This window comes from Cryptosporidium bovis (genome assembly GCF_009768925.1).
Source record: "Cryptosporidium bovis isolate 45015 chromosome Unknown contig_8, whole genome shotgun sequence".
Classification (NCBI taxonomy): Eukaryota; Apicomplexa; class Conoidasida; order Eucoccidiorida; family Cryptosporidiidae; genus Cryptosporidium; species Cryptosporidium bovis.
In genome coordinates, this window is record NW_027124998.1 from 417,799 (window position 1) to 441,927 (window position 24,129).

Consider the following 24,129-nt stretch of genomic DNA (forward strand, 5'->3'; position numbering starts at 1 on the left):
ATCTATTCGATCAGAGCTGGACTATTGTTTACATAAGATGAATGATGTAGATAGTGTCGGAAAAGGTAAGTTTTGTCCCTTCTTTTGACCATAATTGTGTGTTAACCTGAAAATACTTTAATGATCCTTATTTGTTTGTAGGTCTCGAGGATTTAAAAACTATGGTCATGAAAATGGAACCAAGTGACATCCCAGGAGTTCTCTCAAGTGGTTTGCTGGATTCTGACAAAATGAGGCCAATGGCAAGAAGATTTAGCATTAAAATAGTTGAGTATATTGTGGAACAGTTTGGGAGTGAATTGACATTGCCCTATTTGAATAATATAATTAATTTTCTAATAAAAGGATGTAAGGATTCTGAAATACACGTTCAAAATTCTGCAGTGTCGACCACTGGTCAAATATCAAGATATTTTTTAGTAGAGGAAACTTACCAAATAAATCCAGATGTCGTGAATATTTTCATGGATCCACTAATTCAGTTTTCGAAAAAAGAGAGCAATCCATCGATACAAATTAGTGGAATAGCTGCAATTAGCTCTGCCATTGATGGAATAAGTATGAATATAATAATAATGAACTTAAATAAGTTAATGAATAGTTTGATTCCAATAATGATGAATCCTAGCACTGCAGAGTCTTGCAGAGCAGTTGTGATAGATGCACTAAGAAAGGTGGTGGTTTTAGTCTGGACTTTTTTGCAGGAGACTCCGTTTGGAAGCTCCCCTAGAATGTATGATATTGGTACAAAATCCTTAGATGTTAGTGAATTTGATAGCGATGGTACAATTAATGGCAGTTTGACTCCTCCAACAACATGGAAATATATATGTGGTATATTTGGAGGGATACTTAAAGAACTTCATCCAAACCACACAACTAATAGTAAAAATGTAAATGTCAGATGTGCTTCGCTCTCTTTGCTAACTGAAGTGATGGTTTGTTGTTTTGTCGCTCAAGCAGGGGCACTTTTGGCTGCTCATAATAGCAACATTCCTTTGCAAAAGCCTGTTGATGGTATTAAATCATATGCAGAATTAATTATTGGTGCAATTAATTTGGGTTCCAAAGATAAATCTCCGAAAGTAAGGGAGGTTGCTCAGTATTGTATGAAAAGGCTTCAAGAAGCAAATGAGGCATATATACCGGATAGCCAAGACCTGATAAGCTTTAGTTACAATTCTACATTAACAATTTCAAACAAGGAACAACGAAACAATATGAACATTTCGAAGGCAAATAGGCAAAGAACTCTGAATAAAAACTTTTTTAAGAATGCAACTGATGAGACAATTGTAAGACATGTTTCTCCTCCCTCAAATTGGAGATCGAGTAATGATCAAGAAACTAATGTTTGCGACTTTTTCAAGGATAATGATTTGCATGAGCAATGCTCTCAAGAAAAGAACGATCAAATAGGCGAAAAAAAAAACACTAATGATTGCGAGAGAAGAGCCCATGACGGGGGAAGCTACGGTGACAGTATACTTACAACCACAAAAAACAGCGAAGAGGATCTGATAGGCGAAAAGGGGAGCAATATGGATGTTGTAATGGAGGCGCAATCACTAAATAGCAATTCCAGCAACAAATCAAGTGGTGTTGGATGTGCTAATCACATTAACGATCACTCTACTCAATGCTTTTGTTCTGGAGGCAATCCATTTCTTTTAAATGACCCTACTTGCACTGCAGGAAACACAAGGTGTAATACTTCTCTTCCGTCTCCTCTTTATATTGTAGCTCAACAACAACCCGTAATACAGGGACAAATGATAACTACTTATACGGGTTTACCTCAGGCTCAAAATATACAGCAGCAGAACGAACAAATCGAAAAACAGGCAATTCTGGAAAAAAAAATAGAAGAGTTGACTTTAGAAGTTAAAAGGTTAAACTCGAAACAAAAAGAACTTGAAAGTGTAGCTCATGTTCTCAAAATGGTAGCGATACATAGAGTGGATTCTTTGGAGGAGAAGATAGGGAAACTCACCACCTCTATAAATACTACTGTGTCCAAAGAAGTGAGTCAAAAGCTCATAGATGCTACCGAGGAGGCATCGAATATAAATTCAAAAGATCAAGAGTTAACACTAAGTGATTTTAGAAGGCAAATATACGACAAGGCTAAAGAAATAGTTTCTGAAAATACACATTAGATAGTTTCACACTTATCAAAAATAATCCCAAACTTCTAACTATTATTTAAAGTTAAGACCTAGAAACTACGAAAAACATGTTCGCATTTACTAAACTGACAATGGCAAGCCATTTATGTCGGCGTTTGTGTATTATCTCCTTTTACCAATAGTTTTGCTTCTACTCTGATTTGAGATTTTCCATTCTGGGGATCTTCTCAAAACTCTTATTAAACTTCTTGGAAATGCTATCCAAATGTGGAGAAACTTTTGGGCCAACAAAGTTGCTGTAGAACGAATTAATGTAGTTCTTTAATAGAAGAGAATTAATGGCCACTGTAGAGAATACAAAGAGGCCAACACTTCTAAGAAAGATGGCTGAAAAAATAAGAGCTAGGAAAGCCATAAATGATACGAAGGGAGATTCCCAAGTGACTAAGGCTATAATGATTTCAATCTTCCTGTTAATGCAGTTAGAGATATTTTCACAGTGCTTTTCAAGAACTTCCGAGCTGACAACATCCTTCTTCTTGATTAATTCCAATCTATCTGGTGAAATCTTGACACATACACCACCAACCAGAATTGCTAATGATAAAACGGAGCAAACAAATCCAAAAAAGTTCTTCCCAAAAAAAATCATAAATACGTTGAAGACGGTAGAAGCCACTACTGACTTCCATATTGAGGATCCATCGATAAAACCTTTTATTACGCAGTTACACTCCGTCATTTCCTTTGTTGGTTTCTACAGCCTATTCGTAAAAAAAAATGTCTTATTCTATTGGACAAAGTTTATATTTTTTTGTTCTTTAACCTTAATTAATGTTTTTTATACTAAAAAAAGAACAAGGAAAACTCTAGTTTTTTTCTTTCCTAATTACACCTCGTTCCATAAGGCATGGAGGCCCCCCTCGAATAGCTTCTTTCCATAAACCTCGGAAACTCGTAGCATGACAGCGGGAAATTGTTTTTTTATCAGTAAAAATGAAATCAATGACAATGAGGTGACGACAAGAAACTGTTGTGAAAAGAAAGAAAAGAGAGGGGTTAACGTAACAACTACTTTTCGGGTTTATTGTCTTCCTCCCCGTTCTGCCCCATAAATAGTGTTTTTAGGAAATCTGTTGAGGTTTTTACTACATTGTGCGTAAGATCACTTGGATACGTCACAACTTGGAAATCATATTGACTAGTACCTAACTCAAAACATATTTGAGATGGGCGGATATTAACGTTATATATCGGTATTTTTTTCTTATATGCATAGAATAAACAGTAGTCGGTACACAAAACACTAAACGAAGTTCCAATGAATATCATAATGTCGGCCTCATTCATCCACACTTGTGCTTTTTCCCATTGGTAGTATGAATGACTAGTGTACGTTTCGTCAAACAGTAGAAATAGTGGAAGAAGTTGCTGTTTACACTCGGGGCAGACCCAGTCTCTATAAAATTTCTTTATTTTTTTACCACTCGCAATGCCTTCCAAATTGGCTTTGACATACTTCCTATAGGAATATTCACAGTTTGAATTTCCACATCTCAAATAATCAATTCTCCCGTGAACTTCTATAATGCTTTCCTCTGGGCAGCTTGAAAGTCGCATCAAACCGTCTATATTTTGAGTGATTACCTTAATTCTACCCGGAAATTTAATGCAAAGGTCAGATAGTATCTTGTGGCCTTCATTTGGTTTTGCGGAGATGAAACTGTTCCAGTAACTAAATTTATCACAAAATGTTAAGTACCATTCTTCTGGATTTTCCCTGAAACATCTAATTGTTGCCCAATCCTCTAACTTTGAATTCCAAATTGCCGACCCGTCCCCACCATCTAGTTCAGATCTAAACAAGGGAATACCTGAATCAATGCTCAAACCTGCACCGGTAACAAAAAGAATCTTTTTTTCACTCTCAAACACCTCCTTCCTCAAATTCTCCAAAACAGCGCCTACCCTGGTATTCATTCAACCTAAATTCTACGAATAAATATTCACGGAAAGCCGAATTATACACACAAAATTTGTTCGGAACCTTTGTTTATTCCGGATAAAGGACGCCTCGCTCTCCCCTTGTCAGTTCATATATTACTTTGTAAGGATATATATACAAGAAAAAGAATCAGAAAAGTTTGATACTGTTGGGCATGCCTACGTCGTCTGAATATATAATGTCAATCCCTGCAGTCAGCGCTCAAACAGCCTAATATATGCATTGATTTAATTAAAAAATATCCGAGAGAAAATGGAACATCTCGTATGTACCTAGTACATAATAATAAACTAAATACGATATACTAAAGCATTCATCCTCAGATTCTCTTCATCGTTTTGTGATAGTCAAAACATGAGCCTATTAGACACCCTCTTGTTCTTTTTACCCACTCCCGCCCCCCTCCCTAACACAATTCTCACATTATTGAGACTATCAATGAACCAAAACAATCGAGTGATAAACAATATATTTCGGTACCTATTATGTCTCGATTAAACCCTCTCCCGCGTCACTCAACCAATAGTTAAAAGATTCTTGGAAATGGTGTGTGACCCTGAGTGGTGTGGTGACCGAGTGGTTAAGGTGGTGGCCTGCTAAGCCATTGTGTTCTGCACGCGCGTGTTCGAATCACGCCCACATCGTTTTTCCCGTACTGTAACTTATTTTATTTTTCATAGGTTTTCCTGTCACATACAAATATCTAATTTAATTACATATGACTTGATTTGGTTTATCACCATACTAAGGTTCTTTAAAAACGTGAATGAGCAACAAGCGAGTTTTTCATCCATTTATATGAGAATTGTATAAAACTTTCGAATTCCTTATGTTCTCATAAATACAATACTCACATTCTATCTATAATTCTTCGTAATCAACAATATCCTAGGCATGTATTTTATTAAAGTACGTTAGTTTATTTCTCATTTTGAGTCCGTTCCCTGTTACACCATTTATTGGCGCCAATGATTTTTTTTAAATATTTATTTCAAAAATTTAAGGTGCAGGTTCAAATCACTAAAGGAAACAAATTAATATATAACTACGTAAATATATGTATATTATATTTTAAATATATGATAAGAAAGAACTATATGTATTAGATGACCGGGATTCAGGAAGGCGACTCCGACAGGAATAACAAAAATGTTGCCAAGACGGCAAAAAAGAGTCCAAGTGATTTTTTGAGAAAAGTAATAGGGAATCAGGTAGTTGTGAGACTTAATAGCGGTGTTGACTACAAGGGGCTTTTAGCTTGTTTGGATGACAGAATGAACATTGCCATGGAGAATACGGAGGAATATGTAGATGGATCATTTGTAGAGAATCTTGGTGATACCTTTATTAGAGGCAATAATGTATTATATATATCTGCTTCAGATAACTAGATATTAAGCTTGGCCGCAAATACTAGTAATACATTTAGATAGTAGTTTAATCCAGATCTGTTGTTATCACAGTTCAAACTAGAAATAGGTTCTACATTGTTTTAATATAGTTTTAATATTCACTCCTCGTTATATTCTTTACCTTTTGTTCGTGTTTCGTATTAATACTCCGGCTACAGGGAGATTTTTTTCAAATGCGACTCGGCGGGTTTGTCAACGTAGTTACTTGGTGCTTGAATAGTTCCTATTATTTGACATTTATTTGAAAGTTATAAATAAAGGAGAACAGAAATTCACATGGCCGAAATTGCAGGGTCCGTATGGAACGCGAACAATTGGCATTGGGAGGAGAAAAATTACACTAAGTGGGGTAAGGAGAGATTGGATAAAATTCTAAGCTCATTTAAATATACTATAGATCTACCAAATTCCAAGAAATATGAGTTTGGAATTCAAAGCTCAACAACTAAAGGAGAGGCCTCAATTTCAGTGAGAAAAAAACAACCAATATTGGCGTATGAATTCGAGATTTCAGGAGTTTGGTTCGTTAATGAAATAGAAAGCGGAGTGAAACAACTTGAAGGTCAAATTTCAATCCCAGAATTCTCTGTTGACAATTATGAGGATGACTTCGTGATTAATTTGACATGCAGAGAGTGTCACAACAGCCTTTGTGATTCAACAACGATATTGGGTGACATTAAAAAGAAAGGAATACAAGAATTAAGGAAAAAAATTGCTACATTTCACACCCTCTTGTTAAATAATGAAGGTAGTCAAACTAAAATAGAGAACGAGAACTTAAGACGCCAGGAGGAACAAAAGACTGCAGAAATTGCGAGGATTACGAAAGAGAATGAGAAAAAAATGATTTACAAACAACAAATAGACAAGGAAACAGAAAATAAGAAGCTACAAAGTAAAAAAGAAGTGAGTACTTTAACTCAGCAAAACAATAATGTGCAAGGAAGCGTCTGGAATACAGGGTCGTGGCATTGGGAGGAGAAGCCTGAAACTAATTGGGTAAAAAAGACATTAACCGAAAAATTGGAGAATTATTCCGTAACGATGGAAATTCCGGACGATTCTGAAATCAGTAATTTTCCCATAACATTTAGAAACATTAAAGTTGAGGGTGAAGCTTCATCAAGCGTAAGAAAGGGGAAGAAAATATGTGTTTTAGACTGCACTGTAGATGGAGAATTCAATATTTCTATCTTAAGTGAAAAATATGGAGAAAAAATTCCAGGTTTGTCTGGTAAATTTTCCCTATCAGAAATAAATGCTATGGATACACATGATTATTTGAAAAAAGTTAGCTTTGACTCAACTAAGTTCGGAATTTTAGCAGGCGACATTCCCGAATTTAGTAAAACAAAGGATAAAATAGAAAAGCGAATTATATCTATTTTAGATGATAAAGTTCAGGAATTTTGCCTTGAATTTATGAACAGATAAATTTGCAGTAAATAAATTATTTGAATTTGTAATGTATATATTATCTGTCCTTGAGTAGATTTATCTTTATTAATCTAGTTTCATTTAGAAAATTCACTCATGGCTACATTTGTTTTCCCATCTTTAAGATCATAAACGTATAAGACTACCTTGTTCCCTTGCAGTGCCATTAACATAAATGAAGGTGGAGCATTCGGAGTAATGGCACTAAAAGCTCCAGTAGCAGAACCTGGATTTAGAAATAATTTCCCATTTGACTCTGTAACTCTTAATTTGTGTGTGTGGCCAGTAACCAAAATATCACAATCTAAACGTCTTTGCCATTGTGACAGAGAATCGGGATCATCCCACGGTATAACCTGATTTCCATGCATCAACCCTATTTTAAACTCTCCTATTTGCACCACGACATACTCGGGAAAAACTCCATTGCTTTCGGGATCAGTATTGACTATCCCAGAATCTAGATTTCCAGTAACAATATATACGTTAGAAGCAATACTTTGTAGCATTTCCACACATTCTTGTGAGCCAATATTACCAGTGCAAAGCACATAGTTTATCTTATCTGTTGCTAGCAACTCTTTAAAATTTTGAGGTAATTCTTTTGCTCCATATGGAATATTCATGTCACCTATTAGAAGTACCAAGTCACCAAAGTCAGTAGAACTCATCTCTAAAACTTAGAAATCTGTTCTTTTACTAATAACAGAGAATTCTAGAAAGTTGTAGATACCTGCTTTATCCTAACCTGGCTGGAGGACTTGGCAAAAAAAGATTCCAAAGTTCAAATGAAAACACTGGGAGCCTCTCAGACGTACGAAATTCTTATTTAATTATCGGCAAAAATCCACAAATCTTCTCTAATTTATTAGGACCGAATTATCCAACCACCCAGTCACCCCTCAGGCAATATAAAAAATAACTTTAAATGGCGCCAACTGTTTTGAATAGTAATAATAAATTTTAGTATTTGATTTTTTGATCCAAGAAAATTAGTTTTTAGATATGCACTTTCTCTTGAAAAAAAAAAAAAAAAAGTGATTTTTCATTAGATATGAAATTTTAGAGTCAGTAATTTACCTCCTGAATCCATCTGTTTATTTTTAAATTCATGAAGTAGGTTTCAAATAAAGAAATAATTGAAATGAATAAGACAGCATCATTTTCTTCCCACTATTTGGGAATAACACTAGCAATTATACTATATTTTGGAACTTTTTGCTCTGTTAGTTGTGAGACTAGACCCAAAAACAGTAACTTACACTTTGAGTTGTACAGTGGAGGTAGAAGTGGTCTGTTAAGACAACATAAATTAGTGGGTGAGTTACTCGAATGTACTTACATTTGCCACACAGAAGCTTCAGAAGGAGTGACAAGATTTGTCCCTGGAACCGGAATAGAAAAAAGTAGTAGTAGAGTAGTTAATGTGGAGGAGATAGATAACACTGAAAATAAATTGTTGTCGATTAAATGTCAACTTGAAAAAATGGAAAAATGGAGTAAAGATATTTCGAAGTCATTGGCGACAAATCTATTTACTGTTATGAACATTGATAGTTGGAGAAATGAAATAAATCCGAAAAAACTTACTGGAGAGTTGGAAAAGATACTATTGATATTGGAAAACAAAAGCTCAAATCCCATGGAAAAGGTTTTGAATTCAGTCAAAGCATTTCAGGAATATTTAAGTGAACTTTATAATGCATATTTAGACTACAAAATGGAAGAAGAAAACGTAAGCAGATTATCTAAAGTCGAGGAGAAAAGGTCTAATTCCCAGATTGCAGCCATTTTTCTCGGAAGAAAAGAGAATACGGCTCTTATAAAATTAGTAAAAGTTATTCGCAGCAACGCAGAAGATATGAAAGAGATGAAAACATTAATGGAAAGATTTCTCCCATTAGTTTCTAGTGAGCCGTGTATTAATAAAGTATCGGAAGGACTTGAACTTGTCCAAATATCTTTCTTTCTTTTAAACGGCTTAAATATTTTATCAGTAGTAGAAGAACAGAGAATAGAAAATAAATTTAAAAGAGATATGATTAGAAGAAACTTAATAATCCAAAATGAAATTGAAACTAAAACACTTTCAATGTATCCAAAATTCTCTGATTCACCAAATTTTGAGCAAGTTTTGGATTATCTCTTTAAGACTGTTGAAAAATCAATCGATGAAAAGAGTAGATCAAAACTTAAAAATGAAATAGCTCGAAACTTTGATTTGATGGTTACTAACTTTGGAATTAATTGCCCATATATACTTACAACTATTATTAGAAACGGAAGAAACACTAGAAATGTAGACAGCGGTGAGAAACTATTTGATTCAAATGCTATTAAGAATTGTAGAGTAGCTTGGAAAGAAATTTCTTCATATTTATACACAAAAGGACAAATAGTTCCCTTTCCTGCAGTCCGCTTAGCTATCAAAAAGTCATTGAATAACGTCAAAAATTCGATTTCTTCTTGGCCTAGAAACGCAAAAAACCTTTACGAAAAAGTAATTGTTGATGAGAAATTTTATTATTATTTTGATATTTCAAATGAACATGTGTTCGTTTCTACTTGTTTGGATGTTCTACAAGGTGAAATAGGTGTAAAGAGTATTCATGGTCTAAGCTTAGACCACATTATAATAATATGCTTCAACTTTTACAACTTACTAGAGGTGTTTGTGGAAGATTATAACTATGGACACAATATCCCAGAGAATGGGAAAAATCCGAGTAAAATTATTAGAGCTACAAAAAAAAATGTAACTTTGAAAACACTCCCTTATTCACTAAGAGCAAAAGCCCTGGATACATCCATAGCAATGGCCTTTCCTGGTATTATTGATTTTCCCCCATTCTTTAGAAACGACTTAGACAGAGTGGTAATTGGTATTATGCCGAATAGGTTCATTGAAACATGCTTACAAAGAGTAGATCAAGTATTTGGCCCCTCAAGTAAATATAAAGTTGAAGATCCAGAACCTATTTGCTCAGAAGCAATGAAATTACTAAAGGAATATGATATCATGACTCAGAACCCTAGTAATAGTGAAACTTCTTTCGACATATTTGAACAATTTAAAATATTAGATGTAACATACTTGCCAAATATTGACAAGAATATGGTCAATAAAGTTGATTTTATTAAGAATATACATCGGGGATTAAATAAAACAAAAGGTAAGAAAGAAATAGAACCAGAAGGAAAGGATGATCAGGGATTATCTCCATTAAAAAAATTGGATGTAGTTAAAACATATCATTTACTCAAGGAGCTACATTTGCAATGGATGGAGCAAATAAGAAGTGATCCAAGGTACAAAGGGCTCACTGACTCGGAAATTAAAAATAACTCTCCCTGGGCAAAGCAAATTAATTTGTGGCATTCTCTTATTGCTAAGGATATACCTGAAATTAGATATGCTGCCACTTATTTGAATGACAGGCCGTCTAGGTTTCCACTTTTTCCTGGTGACAAAAGAGGCAAGATTAAAAGAATTAAACCATTGGAAGAAATTGTAAATGATGAAGAAATAAATCCAAAATTCAGAGCAAGATACGCCTTGGAAGAAGGTGGTTTTATAGGAGACGTGGAAGAAGATGACGAGTTTATTTACGATGATGTTCAACACGAAGAGTCAGAGCCCACTGAAAGAACAAGAGAGGATATATCAGAGGATAAATCAAGAGAAAATCAATATTATGATGAAGATCATAGAAAATTGAAAAAAAAAGATGCAATTTATGCCAGTAAACTTTATACAAAAGATGATGGAGCTGGATACAGAGAAAAGTTATTTGTAGAAAAGCCTGGGAAAGGGGTTGTTAGGTTAGAAAAGACTTCTCACCTAATTCCAAAAAGTAAATTTGAGTTGAAAAATAAATACTTAGAAGCAGAATATCAAACTAGATATAAATTAGGGGTTTATACTGGAACCAAGAGATCTGACATTAGGTTAAAGAATGGGTGTGCGAATAATAAAATACCACTAAATTGGGGAATAAGAGCTACAATATTATATAATAATATGAATAGTCTATTCAGCGAATTTAAATATAAGGGTAAATATGGGCCAGGTGTGTTCATTTCTATTGAAGATATTTGTTACATTCTAGAAGTGGAATTCAAGGTGAAGGGTAATCATTTTAAAGATGTATCTGAAGTGAGTTTAATGGTATGTTTTAAGTGGTTCAACGAGTATCTCGCAAAACTATGGGGGCCATTTGGATCAGAAGGACTGAAAAATGATATCAAAAATTTGTGTTGGAAATCAGGATTCAGAGGTTGGCTCTAGTAATTGAATTAGCTAAATGTTTAGTATACATGCAAATCAGAAATCGAAAGTTGGCGCTTATTAGTTTAGTGGTTTAACAGTTATAGTTTTCTTTGATGTTAAAGAGGGTTAACTAACTATTCAATGACTTATCAACTCTTTTTCTTTGTGTATTTCAGTATATTGTGAAAAAAGCATTTGTAACTTTGTGATCCCATACTAAAATGAAGGTAAGAAAATGATAAAAGACATTAAGTTGTTTAATAAAGGACTTAGAAAACTAAGTACGCTTACAGTGAGATCAATTAGACCAGATTTTAAGTTGGTTGGTACTAGATTATCTTTGCTAGAAATTTTGGGAAAAGAAAAGTTTAAAAATGGACTAATCTTTTCAAAACTAAACAATGGATTAAGGGTTATATCTAATGAAAGTGAGGGTAAGATCTCTAAGTTAGGCCTTTTTATAAGAATGGGAACTCGCATGGAATCAAAGAATTCATTTGGTGCCTCTAGAATTTTGTATGATTTGGCCATTAACTCGAAGAGCAAAAATGGTTTTGGTCCAAGTTTAATAGACAAGTTTAACTTGAATGGAGTATTTCTCCATGGAAATCAAGGCAGAGAATTCACATCTCTTTTTTTGGAGTACTTGAACGAATTTGAGAGCGACCATATCGATGAATTTCTAGACTCCATTTTTAGAGTCTGTAAATTTGATTTTAACGATGGCGAAATAGAAAAAACTAAAAAGGAAGTATCAAAAGATTTCGAGGCAAAACATAACGATGTAGAGATGCTAGTTCAAGAACTTTTGAATTCAACAGCATGGAGCAAAGGAACACTTGGAAATCCCCTAATACAGACGACGGAACGGATAAGTGAAATTAAAAGAGAGGATTTGGAGAAGTATAAAAATGAGTACTTTTCCCCTGAAAACATGATCATTTTTGGACTTGGTTTGAAACATATGGATTTATTGAAGAAAATAATGAAATATTCTGTGAAATCAAATATTTCAAGGGGAGAACATGAAAGTACTAACAAGAAAAATAACATCTCTCCTTCAATATACACAGGTGGTATGAAGACAGTGTTTTTAAAAAAACCATTCACTAATATTGTTATTGCATTAAATACTGGATCTGACTGGAAGAGCTATGATTTAATTGTTCTTTCCCTATTACAAGCTCATTTAGGTGGTGGAAGCTCTTTCAGTGTCGGAGGCCCTGGAAAAGGAATGCATTCAAAGCTTTTTTTAGACGTGTTAAGCAAATTTGACTGGGTAGAAAGCTGTAACTGTTTTATAAGTCAGTTTTCTGACTCTGGAATTTTTGGTATACAATTGGTTTCTTTTCCAGGATTCTCTTATGAATCACTTAAAGCAATTGCCTCACAGTTTAAGAATATTAGTAAGATGACAGTTGAAGAACTAAATAGAGCCAAAAATATAGTTAAAAGTGCGATCTCAATGATATACGAAGATAAAAATTCATTTATGGAAGACATTGCTATGCAAATACTTTCGCACTCCGAATACATTACAATAGAAGATCTCATTTCATCAATTGATGAAATTAGGATCGAAGATATCAAAAGAGTCTCTGAAAAAATACTCTCTGGGGTTGACAAACCAACAATTATTGCTGTTGGACCAGATGTCCACCAGCTACCGGACTATTACGGAATTAAGAAGTTACTGAAACAAACTGTAACCTGAACTAAACCTGCAAAAATTTTAAAGGGAAAAACAACTTTAAAACATAAAATAAAAAAGTAATATTTAAATTGATTTTTTTAGCAATTAATATATGTAAATAGGTATTCATTAAATATTTTCTTATATTTATGTCCTTTAATACTAATCTTTTTTTCACTTCATCCCCCATTAAATATGTGATTTATGTATTACATGAAAATGACTATAGGAAAAGTAGGTGACATTTGGACATTCCCGCCGAATATCAGATCATTAATACAATAATACCGGAAAACAGAGAAATAAGCGAAGTACATAGCTCTCTCGTCAAAAAGGCACCGTTTCATAATTAAAAGGAATTAAATAATGTCATCAACCGATAATAACTTGACAGTTTCAAATTACAGTAGAGTATCTGCACATAGTCACATTAGAGGTTTGGGGTTAAGAGAAGATGGGACCGCTTTAGACAATGGTCTATGTGGAATGATAGGTCAACTTCAAGCTAGGGAGTCAGCAGGAGTAATTTTGAGTTTGATACAAAATAAGAAGCTTGCAGGTAAGGCTGTGTTATTAGCAGGTCCACCAGGCACTGGTAAGACGGCCATAGCCCAGGCTATAGCCCACGAGTTAGGGCCTAAGGTTCCCTTCTGCCCCATGGTTGCTTCGGAAGTCTATTCGGCCGAGGTAAAAAAGACTGAAATTCTTATGGAAAATTTTAGAAGAGCAATAGGACTTAGAATACGTGATGTAAAGGAGGTATATGAGGGGGAAGTGGTAGAGTTGGTTATGGAAGAAACTGAGAACCCCCATGGAAACTTTGGTAAGGCCGTTTCTGCAATTGTGTTAACATTAAAATCCGCGAAAGGAACAAAAACTTTGCGATTGGCTCCTCAGTTATGTGAGGTATTTCAAAAGGAGAAAGTGAAAATAGGTGATATAGTTTATGTAGAATCAACAAGTGGGATAATTAAAAGGTTGGGGCGTTCGGATTCATTCGCCACAGAATTTGATCTAGAGTCAGAGGAATACGTTCCAATACCAAAAGGAGATGTTTATAAAAAAAGGGAGATAGTGCAAGATGTTACACTATATGACTTAGATTTGGCTAATGCCAAACCTCAGGGAGGACAGGATATTATTTCTCTATTAGGACAATATATTCGTCCAAAAAAGACTGAAATTACAGAAAAACTTCGTTTGGAGGTAAACAAAAGTGTAAATGAATATATCGACCAAGGCGTGGCGGAGCTGGTTCCTGGAGTCTTATTTATAGATGAGGTGCACATGTTGGATATTGAATGCTTTACTTTTTTAAACAGAACATTGGAGAGTTCTTTAGCTCCAATAGTTATATTTGGCACGAACAGAGGTGTTTGCACTGTAAGAGGAACGGAAATGCTTTCTTCTCATGGAATTCCCGTCGATCTATTAGATCGTCTCCTAATAATAAGAACAATCCCCTATAGCATTGAAGAGATGATCAGAATAGTTTCTATTAGATGTGAAACAGAGTCTATCAAGATTGAAAGGGATGCACTGCAGTTACTAGGAGAAATAGGAAGTTCTACATCACTAAGATACATATGTCAATTATTAACACCTGCATATATTATAGCTAATACGTTTGGAAGAGAATCTATTATTAAGTCTGATATTCAAGAAGTGGACAACTTATTCTTTGACTCTAAGGCTTCAGCAAGAAGACTTGCAGAGGATTCTAACTCTTTTATTTTGTGAATATTATAGCCATTAACAAATAAAATGACCGACCATATTTTCATTTTAAGTACACTAACCTCTCTCTATAGTTATAGAATAAGTCTTTTTATTCTCTCTCCTCAGTTGCCATTCATCCTCACCTTTACATAATATCTTTACGAACTTTAGTCTGTTGTAAAGGGAAGTATTCAGTGGTCTTTGTGGTATTTCCGATAATTCTATCATTTTGATGCAACTACCTGAAATGCCCAGGAGATTCCCTAAAAGCCCGGATTGTGTGCACTGCCAAATCCTAAGCGACCTCTCTGAGATTGAGTATGAGGCCAAATATTCACCCTCTTTGTTAAAACAAAGAGCATCGACCTCCCCTTTGTGACCTTGTAAAACTCTCCACTTTGTCGCAGTTCTCAAATCGTACACAATAATCGAGTTTTCATGTCCTATTGCAAGTCTTTGAGTGTTTTGGTGAAAAGTAATCATGGGAAAAACACTCACTAATATAAACAATACAGAAGTAACTGCTGTTATCGTTCCTTTTCTTAGAGTTGAGTCCAAAGGATCTAGAAACCCTATCGTAATTTCAACTACCATATTTAAATGTGGGAAGGAATATTCTGGATGGCTTGAAATAAAGTAAACTAGCAAAGAGAGAATATTACATGTGTAATTAATTCCCATAAAAGGGTAGGCAGTCTTCCCCGAATACCCTAAAATAAAAATGTAAATAGAGGGATTTAGTTGTCCAATTAATTGAAGTAAATGTCTGCAAGACATCCAAAAAGGTGGATATTGAGACAAAGTTAAAAGTCGAATACACAAACAAATAATACTATTTGAAACTTTTGAATGAACTTTAATGTTATTTCTTATTGTAATCATTTCATCAGATATCATATTATTTTCGATTTGAAAAAGTTTTGTTGCATTGAAAATGTTGTTCTCCCAATTCGTAAGGTTATTCTTAAGTAGATCTGGAATAAGAGTGTCTTCAATGTATTTAGACTTGAGCAAACTTGTAAAATTTAAAGAGAAAAGATCCATCGCAAATAAGAATCTTATTGTGTCCATAATACTTATTAAGTTATAGTAGGAGTCCGAATCGTAATTCAAATTACTCTTATTCTTATTTATTTTAGAATAAGAATTCATTATAATTTTTGATCTATTTATATCAATATGTAGATTTTCCCAAGAATACCATTGTTCATTTTGGTTTTTTCTTGCATAAATAGGTTTAAGAAGTCTTTTTTTCTCCAAATGTTTCTTATCAAAGTTTTTTGAAAAGTTTATTATTACTTCAATATCATATGAAGTTATTATACTTATCAAAAATGCAAGCGTAATTTTACCTATACATTTACTATGTGTTCTTTTAAACGGATGTTCGTAAAGCACCATACTCAAAAAGAATAGAGAAAGATCTTCTATGCTTAGATTTGAACGATAGTATTCTCCTGAATTCATAATAGGGAATGGAAGTCTATAACCAATCATTCTACAGAGAGAAATACAACAATATGAGTAATTTTTTGGATGGCCTCTTTTACAAGATTCATTCCATGGTGGAATAATTTTAATTTCGTCTCTATTTTTGATGTCCTTAGTAATGTAATCTTCAAAGGAGGTTTTTTTAGCAGATTTAGTTAAATTTAAAACCTCTTTCTCCAAAAGCATTGTTTGATCATCCTTCTGAGAGTCTTTGGATGATATATATGAACATTCCATGAGTATACCAGACAAAGTGTCAATTGTTATTTCCTCGCAATAAGATAAAAACTCACTTGGAAATGATCTAATTACCAATTGAAGGCAATATTTCGCTGAAGATCTAATGTATGGATTAAATATATCTAAAGTCATACTAGTTATTGAAAGCAAGTAAGAAGGAATGAATCTCATCATTAATCTTTCTTGCCCCACCTGATTTATTATCCAAGATAAAAGAAATTTGTCGAGAAGTTGAATAGGGAGATCTAAATTTGAATAGTAAGTTATGTAATAATGCAAGAAAACCATCTGCAATGATAAATGATGGGGGGAAAGATATTCACTGTAATTATTGAATCCAAAAGGCTCAGTCTGATTTATTGTAGAATACATTTCAGGGCAGTTTATTATATTGTTATTTAAATCACAAGCAGTACAAGAATCGTTTGTATCTAACAAATAATTACTTGAATTGATGTTTCTTTCACTTAAAAATCTACCTAACCAAACTTGGTCAGTCTCATCAATTTTGAATTCAAATTCCTCATCAAAAATCATTTTATTATTAATTTTTACAGTAGACTCATATGTCCTTGATCTAAACAATTGTCTTGGAGTGTCGCAACGTTCCTCTAGACCTGAATTATTGCCTATTTTTAATTCATTTTTATCTAGAGAAGTACCGGCTCTTGAAAAACTTATTCCCCCATCAAACGTTTCACCCCTATTTAAGGTACGGTTAACTATTGAACAACTGTTTTGCGATTCTGGAGTTTTGTTATTTTTACTTCCTGCCTTACTTGAAAGAGAATGTCTAGAACGTACTATTTGATTTACCAAATGGGATGTACAAGGTATTCCAGAGAGTTCTCCAATATAATAATCATTTGTTTCAACTCCGAATTGTCTCCTTTTATTAATATGTCTTTTCCATTCACAGAAAGGTTTTCCATTGTAGTTATTGATATCAACATTTTGCATTATTAATTTGTTCCTTAAAATTTTTATTGGTATTGTTTTAGTGTCTAAATGTCTAATCAAACCTTGACTCCAGTTTTCAGAAACAACATATCTATATGGAGGAAGTCCAACACCATCAAATGTGTATGACCTTATCCTCGATTCTTTTGGAGTTCTATATATACTTCTGAAGCGATCTACAGACTCTGACCTTTTCATTTTTCTTGGATCTCTAATTTTCGAGATATTCAAATAGCCGTCAACACTATCCCACAGTTTTGATTTTGATTGAACTTGTCTTTGATTTGTACTACATATTGGAATTGAAATCGAATAATTTCCCCCAATTATCACAGAACCAAATCTCATTATTGGTCTTACAGAAAGTGGAGCCATATTTACAAATAAACTGCTCAGAAATTCATTCGCAGACCTAATAAATAAAGGAAAAAGATGTTGAAGGTATTTGCATGTCTTTGTACTTTTTTGTCTTTTCTTCTCAATACTTATAACATCCGTAGAAACGTGCGGATTAAATGCAATGTATGATAGATTCATTGTTGAATAAACATTTAAACAAGTTTTTGAGTTGTTTTTCCTTGAAATATATCCAAGAAACAAAGACCCATACATTATTCCATGATCTAAAAACTCAATTTTATTAGATGTCTGTACGAACCTATTAAGATTTGATATTAAACCAAATGACAAGTGATGATTTTTGTATTCGATTTCCCTTATGTTCAGAATATTATTCAAAGAAATTATAGTTAAAAGATTGCAGGTGCCTTTGTCAAATATAAAAACAGATTCTGACTGAAGGATATAAACATAGTTGAAGGGATTATCTATACCAGCAGAGGTTATTCTTAAATCCGATACATTTCGCCCAACATTGCTGTGTAAAGATAAAGTAATTGCTTCATACGAGACTCCCTGACATTCCGTATGAATGGAATCACTTTTTTCATCCCAAACACAACTTAATTGTCTTTTATTAGTTTTATTTGCTAATCCTTTACCATTACTACAATCCTTAATACTAAGAATAATGCACTTTTTCTCTAAATAAGAATGAATTAAGATCTGAAATTTGTCATATTTTGGAGTCTCAAGTTCACCAAATTTGTTTATATCAAAAACAATAATATTAGATAATGATATAATATTTGTGAAGAACAGTCCCTCAATACAGGCTATCAATGAGAAGAGATTATTTGATGTTATGTGAGTCTTTTTTATCGGTTGAGTGGGTCTTGAAGAAGCCTTAGAACTTAAATTTGTATGATATCCCATATTAATATTGGAGTTATAATTGCTGTTAACAAATTCATTAATATAATTTTCGATCAAGTCAACTTTCCATACAAAAACACAACCACAACAAGTTAATCCAAAGATACACCCATCAGTGACCGATTTCAGTTCTGTAACCAAAATTGTGTGATCACGAGATACTTTCGGGGTCGGGAGTTGATAAACAACTCCGTTTTCTATATTCCCAAAGAAGTGCTTGTCCTCATTACAATTCATAAAGTTAAAAAGCCCAAATTCTCCTGTGAGACACTGGCTAACTACTTTTCCGTTAGAAAGAGATATAATACAGTAAATTGAACCCTTCTGTTCCGTTATATGACAAGATATTACGTAAATATCAGAGTTTTTGTTAAAGTTAGTCAAATAACGCTCCCAAACCAGTTTTAAATCACATGTTGATTTCCAGAAGTTATATTTTTTTGAATAAAATGAACAAATATCTTTTCTAACTTCCGAATCTGTATCTTTAAGATCATTGAAAAAATGAGAATTTGCATTTATTTCAACAGGATGAAAGACATTTACCGAGTCGTATATTTCAATATTGTTTAATTTATATGAATGGTTGCTTTCGAAACTCTTCGTAGTTTCAATAGGAGAAATCAAATTCGGTACAGAAGGAAAGTCATATACTATTGGAATATTTTGTTTAATACCTGAAAATAAATTAGAATTCAAAAATGTGTAGAATATTCTATCTGTATTATAATCTACAAATGAATCTGCGAATATTTCATTAGTCTTTTCTTGGATAAGCTTGAAGTTATTTCTGTGAATCCATATCACATTATCATTAAATAAATTAGAATGATAATCATCAAATGATAGAGGGGAGCCCATTTTATTTCCAGATTGATCACTTAATGTGTTAATTCTGAAAAATTGCCAGCAACTAGATAAGTGTCCCAAATAGTTTAACTGATTCCTTGAAATATTATTTGAGTAGTCTCTTGAAACAAATATGGGAGTTGCAACAATGTCATTATAATCACCAAACTGATCAATCTCACTATTTTCATGAACTTTTAAGGCAATCTTTGACTCAAAATTTGGATTGTAATCCTGATTAAATAGAAATGATACAATAGACGGAATCTTTACATTGTATATTGTTAAATCAGAACACCATGCCAAAAAAGAAGCATTTTGAAATTTATTATCATTATTAACTGTTTCTAATTCAATTGGAGAGAAGGTTTTCGTTTTAAACAATCCAAAAGGATGTATATCCAAAGATATTTGAGAAAAACCGAGCCAAATATGGGGCCTACGTTTATTATCCGTATCGCTATCTTTTAAATTATAACTTGTAGTCCTTTTTAAACGAGGAATACTAGATGAATTGTGAGGTGGGGAAGAATTATTAACTGCAAAGTTGTCTTTATCAATTAGAGGAGTGTTCGGTACAAATAAGTCTCCAAAAGGTTGGTATCTATGATTTCTGTTCTGTAAGTGTGGGAGAAATGTTCTCTTCCATATTATAAGCCTGTACTTCCCGTTTACGATCAGATAAAAATCCGTCACAATTATTTGAGTAGAAAACATTTCGTCTGATGGAATAGAGTAAAGATTTATAGGTTCTGAAACAAAACAAGGGTGTAAAGAAAATAATATTGGAGCCAACATTGGAGATTTATTTGACTGAAGTTGGTAAATATTTGGACTTTCATATGATACAAATTTAGAATTCTCTGTGTTATTCTGATACTCGAAAACAAATTCGCAACCTTCATATGCTCCGATTAATTCTTCGGAAGATCCAGTTATTTGTGTGTTACTGTATTTCGTCTTCAATTTATTGTTACTCTTATCTGTTGAAGATTTGTCCTGCGACTCATGTGAACTTCTGGATTGAAGAGAGTGATCTTGATAGTATTTCATAAATGGCTTGGGAACACTATTTAATTTCGGTTTTGGAACGGGACACGGAATCTCACAGTGTGGTATTGGGATAAAATACCACCATATTCTAATCAAACTGCTTAAGTCCCAAACGAGGACTTGTCCCGTGTTTAACATTGCAGCTACTGTGTAAAAATGAGCCGTCGGATATTTGTTCTCATCGCAATAATCAAATAAAGATATGTTTGATGACCATTTAAGTAAATCAAAGTAATCATGGTTTGTGGAGGCGTTGAAAATCATTGATTCTCCATACTCCCCATAAATATTCGAAGACTGTTGAGCTTGGTTGATTTTTGGATCCTTTAAATCTAAGGAAATGGTCCCCTTGTTTGGAGATTGAATTTTATACATTTCAGGAGTGTCCTCATCAATTCTATTATTTATCATCCTCTTTGATGAAGGGCAACTTGCAATCTTGAGTACACCACAGTTTAGTCTAGACCAAGTATCAATTATTGTTATTCTTTGATGCCCAACCAAAAGCACAAATCTCTTATCTGCCAAACTAACCAACTGTAGGATCTCATGGTCTGCAGAGTCTGCAAGCTGGGCAATACATCTTCCATTATCCAAGGACCAGTATCTAAGAACATTATCTGAATGTAACGTCAATAAGAGCTCATCTGTACAACCCTGCAATAATGGGGAGGGAGAAAGAATGAAAACCATTCCTAAAAGTTTACTTATAGAAACAGAATTAGGGATGAGTATGCAAAACGGAGTCATTCCCTCCTCCAAAAAATTGCTTCCACTCACATTTTCTCTATTTGATATCTGCCATAGGTACACATTGCCTGATTTTGTTCCTGTTGCACAAATTGAATTCCAACTACTACAGCATACTAATGTAATCTCATCGGAAATTCCACCATCAGGAACCACACCACATGACAACAACATTAATACTGTCTAAAATAGAGCTCCTTTAATATATTCTTGCTTTATTTTCATCACACAAATAAAAATGTTCAAACAAGATTTGGCGGGATAGTAGACATTAATAAGTACACAATGGGCATCTGCCTCCTTCAAATATATGCTAACTGTAGGCAAATTCTAGTGAGATTAAAGATCAGTTAGTAATCTAAATAAAGTGGAATATTCTAGTTATGATGTGTGTTCTTGAATTTATCTGCAAAAAAAAGAGGGTGTGGGCCTGAAAGATATATACGAATAAAGGATCACGTGAATGATGGATATTAGGGTATGAATTCATATGAAAGGAACAAAGGTATAAGTTTTCGCAACAAGTACTCGAAGTTATAAAGAACTATGTTCGCGACTAGTTTTATACGTTAGAATTTCAAAGTTATTAGCAATCTTAAATTTTCAAAGGCAGTCAGGCGGCAATGATGGCGCTTCTAGACACGTATAGTAGTTTTTGGCGTCTCGGTTAATGATGTAAATTATTTTGGAAAAAAAAAAGTGACAACACGAGACAAGAGTGGCATAATATATAAATATATGTATTTTAAATAATCACCAATAAAATAAAAGGCTCTTATTGGTATTAAATGATCACAATACAAATATAAAATAGCAATCAGAAAAAAAGGCGGTATTTAAAAGTGGCAAATAAAGTCTTTGTATTATATAAACAGGGAATACCGAAACTAAAGAGATTAACAGTAAATTGTTCTTCTGTTTTTTTCTTAAAATCATATTCAGTTGCGACCTTTGTATTTCAATACCTAATTTTTTCATTTTGATTTTAAAACTTTAATAAACCATAGGAACTTATGGGTCGCGTTATTAGAGGTCAACGTAAGGGTGCAGGTTCCGTCTTCAAGGCCAAAGTCTCGAAGAGAAGAGGACCAGTCAGACTACGTGCATTAGATTATATCGAACGTCATGGATATATCAAGGGTGTTGTGAAAGACATTACAACAGATCCAGGCAGAGGTTGTCCAGTTGCACATGTTTCGTTTAGAGATCCCTACAAATACAAAATCAAAAAGGAGTTGATGATAGCTGTTGAGGGTCTGCATACGGGCCAGTTCATATATTGTGGTAAGAATGCATCTTTAACAGTTGGTAATGTATTACCAGTAGGTCAAATACCAGAAGGTACAATAGTATCGTGTTGTGAAGAGAAGGCAGGAGATAGAGGTAAATTGGCGAGAACATCTGGTACAAACGCTATCATCGTTGGCCAATCTGAAGATGGAACTAAAACCCGTATCAGACTTCCATCTGGTGCAAGAAAAACAATAAGTTCCCACTCGAGAGCAATAATCGGCATTGTTGCTGCAGGAGGTAGGATCGACAAACCAGTACTGAAAGCAGGAAATAACTACCACAAATACAAGGTTAAGAGGAACTGCTGGCCAAAGGTTAGAGGTGTGTCTATGAACCCGGTTGATCATCCCCACGGTGGTGGTAACCATCAACATATTGGCCATCCATCCACAGTTTCTAGGAACGCCCCTCCAGGCCAAAAAGTTGGTCTCATTGCTGCTAGGAGAACCGGTCTACTCCGTGGTGGTCGCAAGACTGCTAAGGAGAAGATTGAAAAGGGTGTTTAATAATGATCTATCATGACATAGATTTGAAGGTAGCTTCTGATTAAAAGATAATTGTTTATTTGTCGGAAATTGCGGAGTAATTTATTCCATGTGGATATAGTAAACTTAGTATTTAATTATTAAATTCAGATTAGCAATTCCACTAGTTAAAAATCTAAACTTTTCGATGTTCTAATTTCCTGTCTTCTTACTTTATATTGCGTGAATTCTCTGGTACGTTATATGTGAGGATTGAACATCTTTCAAGCTAGTGGACTTTATAGAAGCTGTTGGTGAGTAGTCTTACTGTGAGCCCCAAAAGAACTGTTCCAAATAGAGAGAACAGTACAAAAATCCATACTGCTAGCTTACATTCACCTATAGGTACATTAATATACGGATACTCCGAATCGCCTGTCGGAACTTTAGTAATTGTAATTCTACATTCTTGAAGTTTCCAAAAATCACCTACAATTCGATAATTTAAGACTCATTAGTTAGTTTAATTGAACTTACTGTTAGTTGAACATTGGCAATGACTCTTGTGAATCCAAAGACACTGTTTGTGAAACTCAGTATCACAAACGTACACACCTATTTCGCAACCCTGAACAATAAACATCGACTAAAAAAAAGATGAAATTCAATTGAACCTACTTTAATAGCATATCTATCATCAAAATCTTGCATTCTCTGACATTTAGCTCTTGAATCCAATCTAATTCTGTCAGAATATATTTGTATATTATATTTATTTGTTAAGATAGGCAGAACTTTTAAGGAAAGTCGTGATAATTCTTTGTCAGGAATGTCATTTATGGGGATAAATGAAGGAATCACTTCTGAAAGTGCAGGGAAAAATATTCCAATGATTATCAAAATTACCACTGAAAATTCCACTTTTTTCATTGTGATAATAAAAGAAGTATGACCGTTAAAATGATCTAGATCCGCCAAATAAAAAAAAACATTGGCATTAACAGAGTTTACAAATACAAATGAGAAAGGGCAAATCAGTTTATACAAGGTATATTTTTGATGTAATATTTTAATTGTATATGAGTT

The 24,129-nt window shown here is 33.7% G+C and overlaps 12 protein-coding genes across 12 annotated transcripts; 7 read left to right on the plus strand and 5 right to left on the minus strand.

Moving 5' to 3' along the window:
- Nucleotides 1-161: 161 nt before the first annotated feature.
- Nucleotides 162-2,159, plus strand: FG379_003408 (uncharacterized protein; the record flags this gene model as incomplete). Its single annotated transcript, XM_067329037.1, has 1 exon — nt 162-2,159. The coding sequence occupies one exon, from the start codon at nt 162-164 to the stop codon at nt 2,157-2,159; it is 1,998 nt and encodes a 665-aa protein (XP_067185214.1).
- Nucleotides 2,160-2,319: 160 nt separating this feature from the next.
- On the minus strand, nt 2,320-2,871 carry FG379_003409 (uncharacterized protein; the record flags this gene model as incomplete). The annotated part of the gene is made up of 1 exon (XM_067329038.1): nt 2,320-2,871. The coding sequence occupies one exon, from the start codon at nt 2,869-2,871 to the stop codon at nt 2,320-2,322; it is 552 nt and encodes a 183-aa protein (XP_067185215.1).
- A 329-nt stretch (nt 2,872-3,200) lies between these two features.
- FG379_003410 (bacterial-like Sir2 family) lies at nt 3,201-4,109 on the minus strand (the record flags this gene model as incomplete). Its single annotated transcript, XM_067329039.1, has 1 exon — nt 3,201-4,109. The coding sequence occupies one exon, from the start codon at nt 4,107-4,109 to the stop codon at nt 3,201-3,203; it is 909 nt and encodes a 302-aa protein (XP_067185216.1).
- A 1,131-nt stretch (nt 4,110-5,240) lies between these two features.
- FG379_003411 (Sm F) lies at nt 5,241-5,525 on the plus strand (the record flags this gene model as incomplete). Its single annotated transcript, XM_067329040.1, has 1 exon — nt 5,241-5,525. One exon carries the CDS (start codon nt 5,241-5,243, stop codon nt 5,523-5,525), a length of 285 nt encoding a protein of 94 aa, XP_067185217.1.
- Nucleotides 5,526-5,822: 297 nt separating this feature from the next.
- FG379_003412 (Hch1p like mystery) lies at nt 5,823-6,983 on the plus strand (the record flags this gene model as incomplete). Its single annotated transcript, XM_067329041.1, has 1 exon — nt 5,823-6,983. One exon carries the CDS (start codon nt 5,823-5,825, stop codon nt 6,981-6,983), a length of 1,161 nt encoding a protein of 386 aa, XP_067185218.1.
- An 80-nt stretch (nt 6,984-7,063) lies between these two features.
- On the minus strand, nt 7,064-7,657 carry FG379_003413 (vacuolar sorting 29; the record flags this gene model as incomplete). The annotated part of the gene is made up of 1 exon (XM_067329042.1): nt 7,064-7,657. One exon carries the CDS (start codon nt 7,655-7,657, stop codon nt 7,064-7,066), a length of 594 nt encoding a protein of 197 aa, XP_067185219.1.
- Nucleotides 7,658-8,130: 473 nt separating this feature from the next.
- FG379_003414 (large membrane associated channel) lies at nt 8,131-11,274 on the plus strand (the record flags this gene model as incomplete). The annotated part of the gene is made up of 1 exon (XM_067329043.1): nt 8,131-11,274. One exon carries the CDS (start codon nt 8,131-8,133, stop codon nt 11,272-11,274), a length of 3,144 nt encoding a protein of 1,047 aa, XP_067185220.1.
- A 217-nt stretch (nt 11,275-11,491) lies between these two features.
- Nucleotides 11,492-12,970, plus strand: FG379_003415 (mitochondrial processing peptidase; the record flags this gene model as incomplete). Its single annotated transcript, XM_067329044.1, has 1 exon — nt 11,492-12,970. The coding sequence occupies one exon, from the start codon at nt 11,492-11,494 to the stop codon at nt 12,968-12,970; it is 1,479 nt and encodes a 492-aa protein (XP_067185221.1).
- A 345-nt stretch (nt 12,971-13,315) lies between these two features.
- On the plus strand, nt 13,316-14,689 carry FG379_003416 (Ruv DNA-helicase-related; the record flags this gene model as incomplete). The annotated part of the gene is made up of 1 exon (XM_067329045.1): nt 13,316-14,689. The coding sequence occupies one exon, from the start codon at nt 13,316-13,318 to the stop codon at nt 14,687-14,689; it is 1,374 nt and encodes a 457-aa protein (XP_067185222.1).
- A 54-nt stretch (nt 14,690-14,743) lies between these two features.
- Nucleotides 14,744-21,460, minus strand: FG379_003418 (WD repeat; the record flags this gene model as incomplete). The annotated part of the gene is made up of 1 exon (XM_067329047.1): nt 14,744-21,460. The coding sequence occupies one exon, from the start codon at nt 21,458-21,460 to the stop codon at nt 14,744-14,746; it is 6,717 nt and encodes a 2,238-aa protein (XP_067185224.1).
- Nucleotides 21,461-22,299: 839 nt separating this feature from the next.
- On the plus strand, nt 22,300-23,085 carry FG379_003419 (60S ribosomal s L8 L2; the record flags this gene model as incomplete). Its single annotated transcript, XM_067329048.1, has 1 exon — nt 22,300-23,085. The coding sequence occupies one exon, from the start codon at nt 22,300-22,302 to the stop codon at nt 23,083-23,085; it is 786 nt and encodes a 261-aa protein (XP_067185225.1).
- Nucleotides 23,086-23,332: 247 nt separating this feature from the next.
- FG379_003420 (uncharacterized protein) lies at nt 23,333-23,973 on the minus strand (the record flags this gene model as incomplete). Its single annotated transcript, XM_067329049.1, has 3 exons — nt 23,333-23,532; nt 23,581-23,689; nt 23,722-23,973. The coding sequence occupies 3 exons, from the start codon at nt 23,971-23,973 to the stop codon at nt 23,333-23,335; spliced, it is 561 nt and encodes a 186-aa protein (XP_067185226.1).
- Nucleotides 23,974-24,129: the final 156 nt, after the last annotated feature.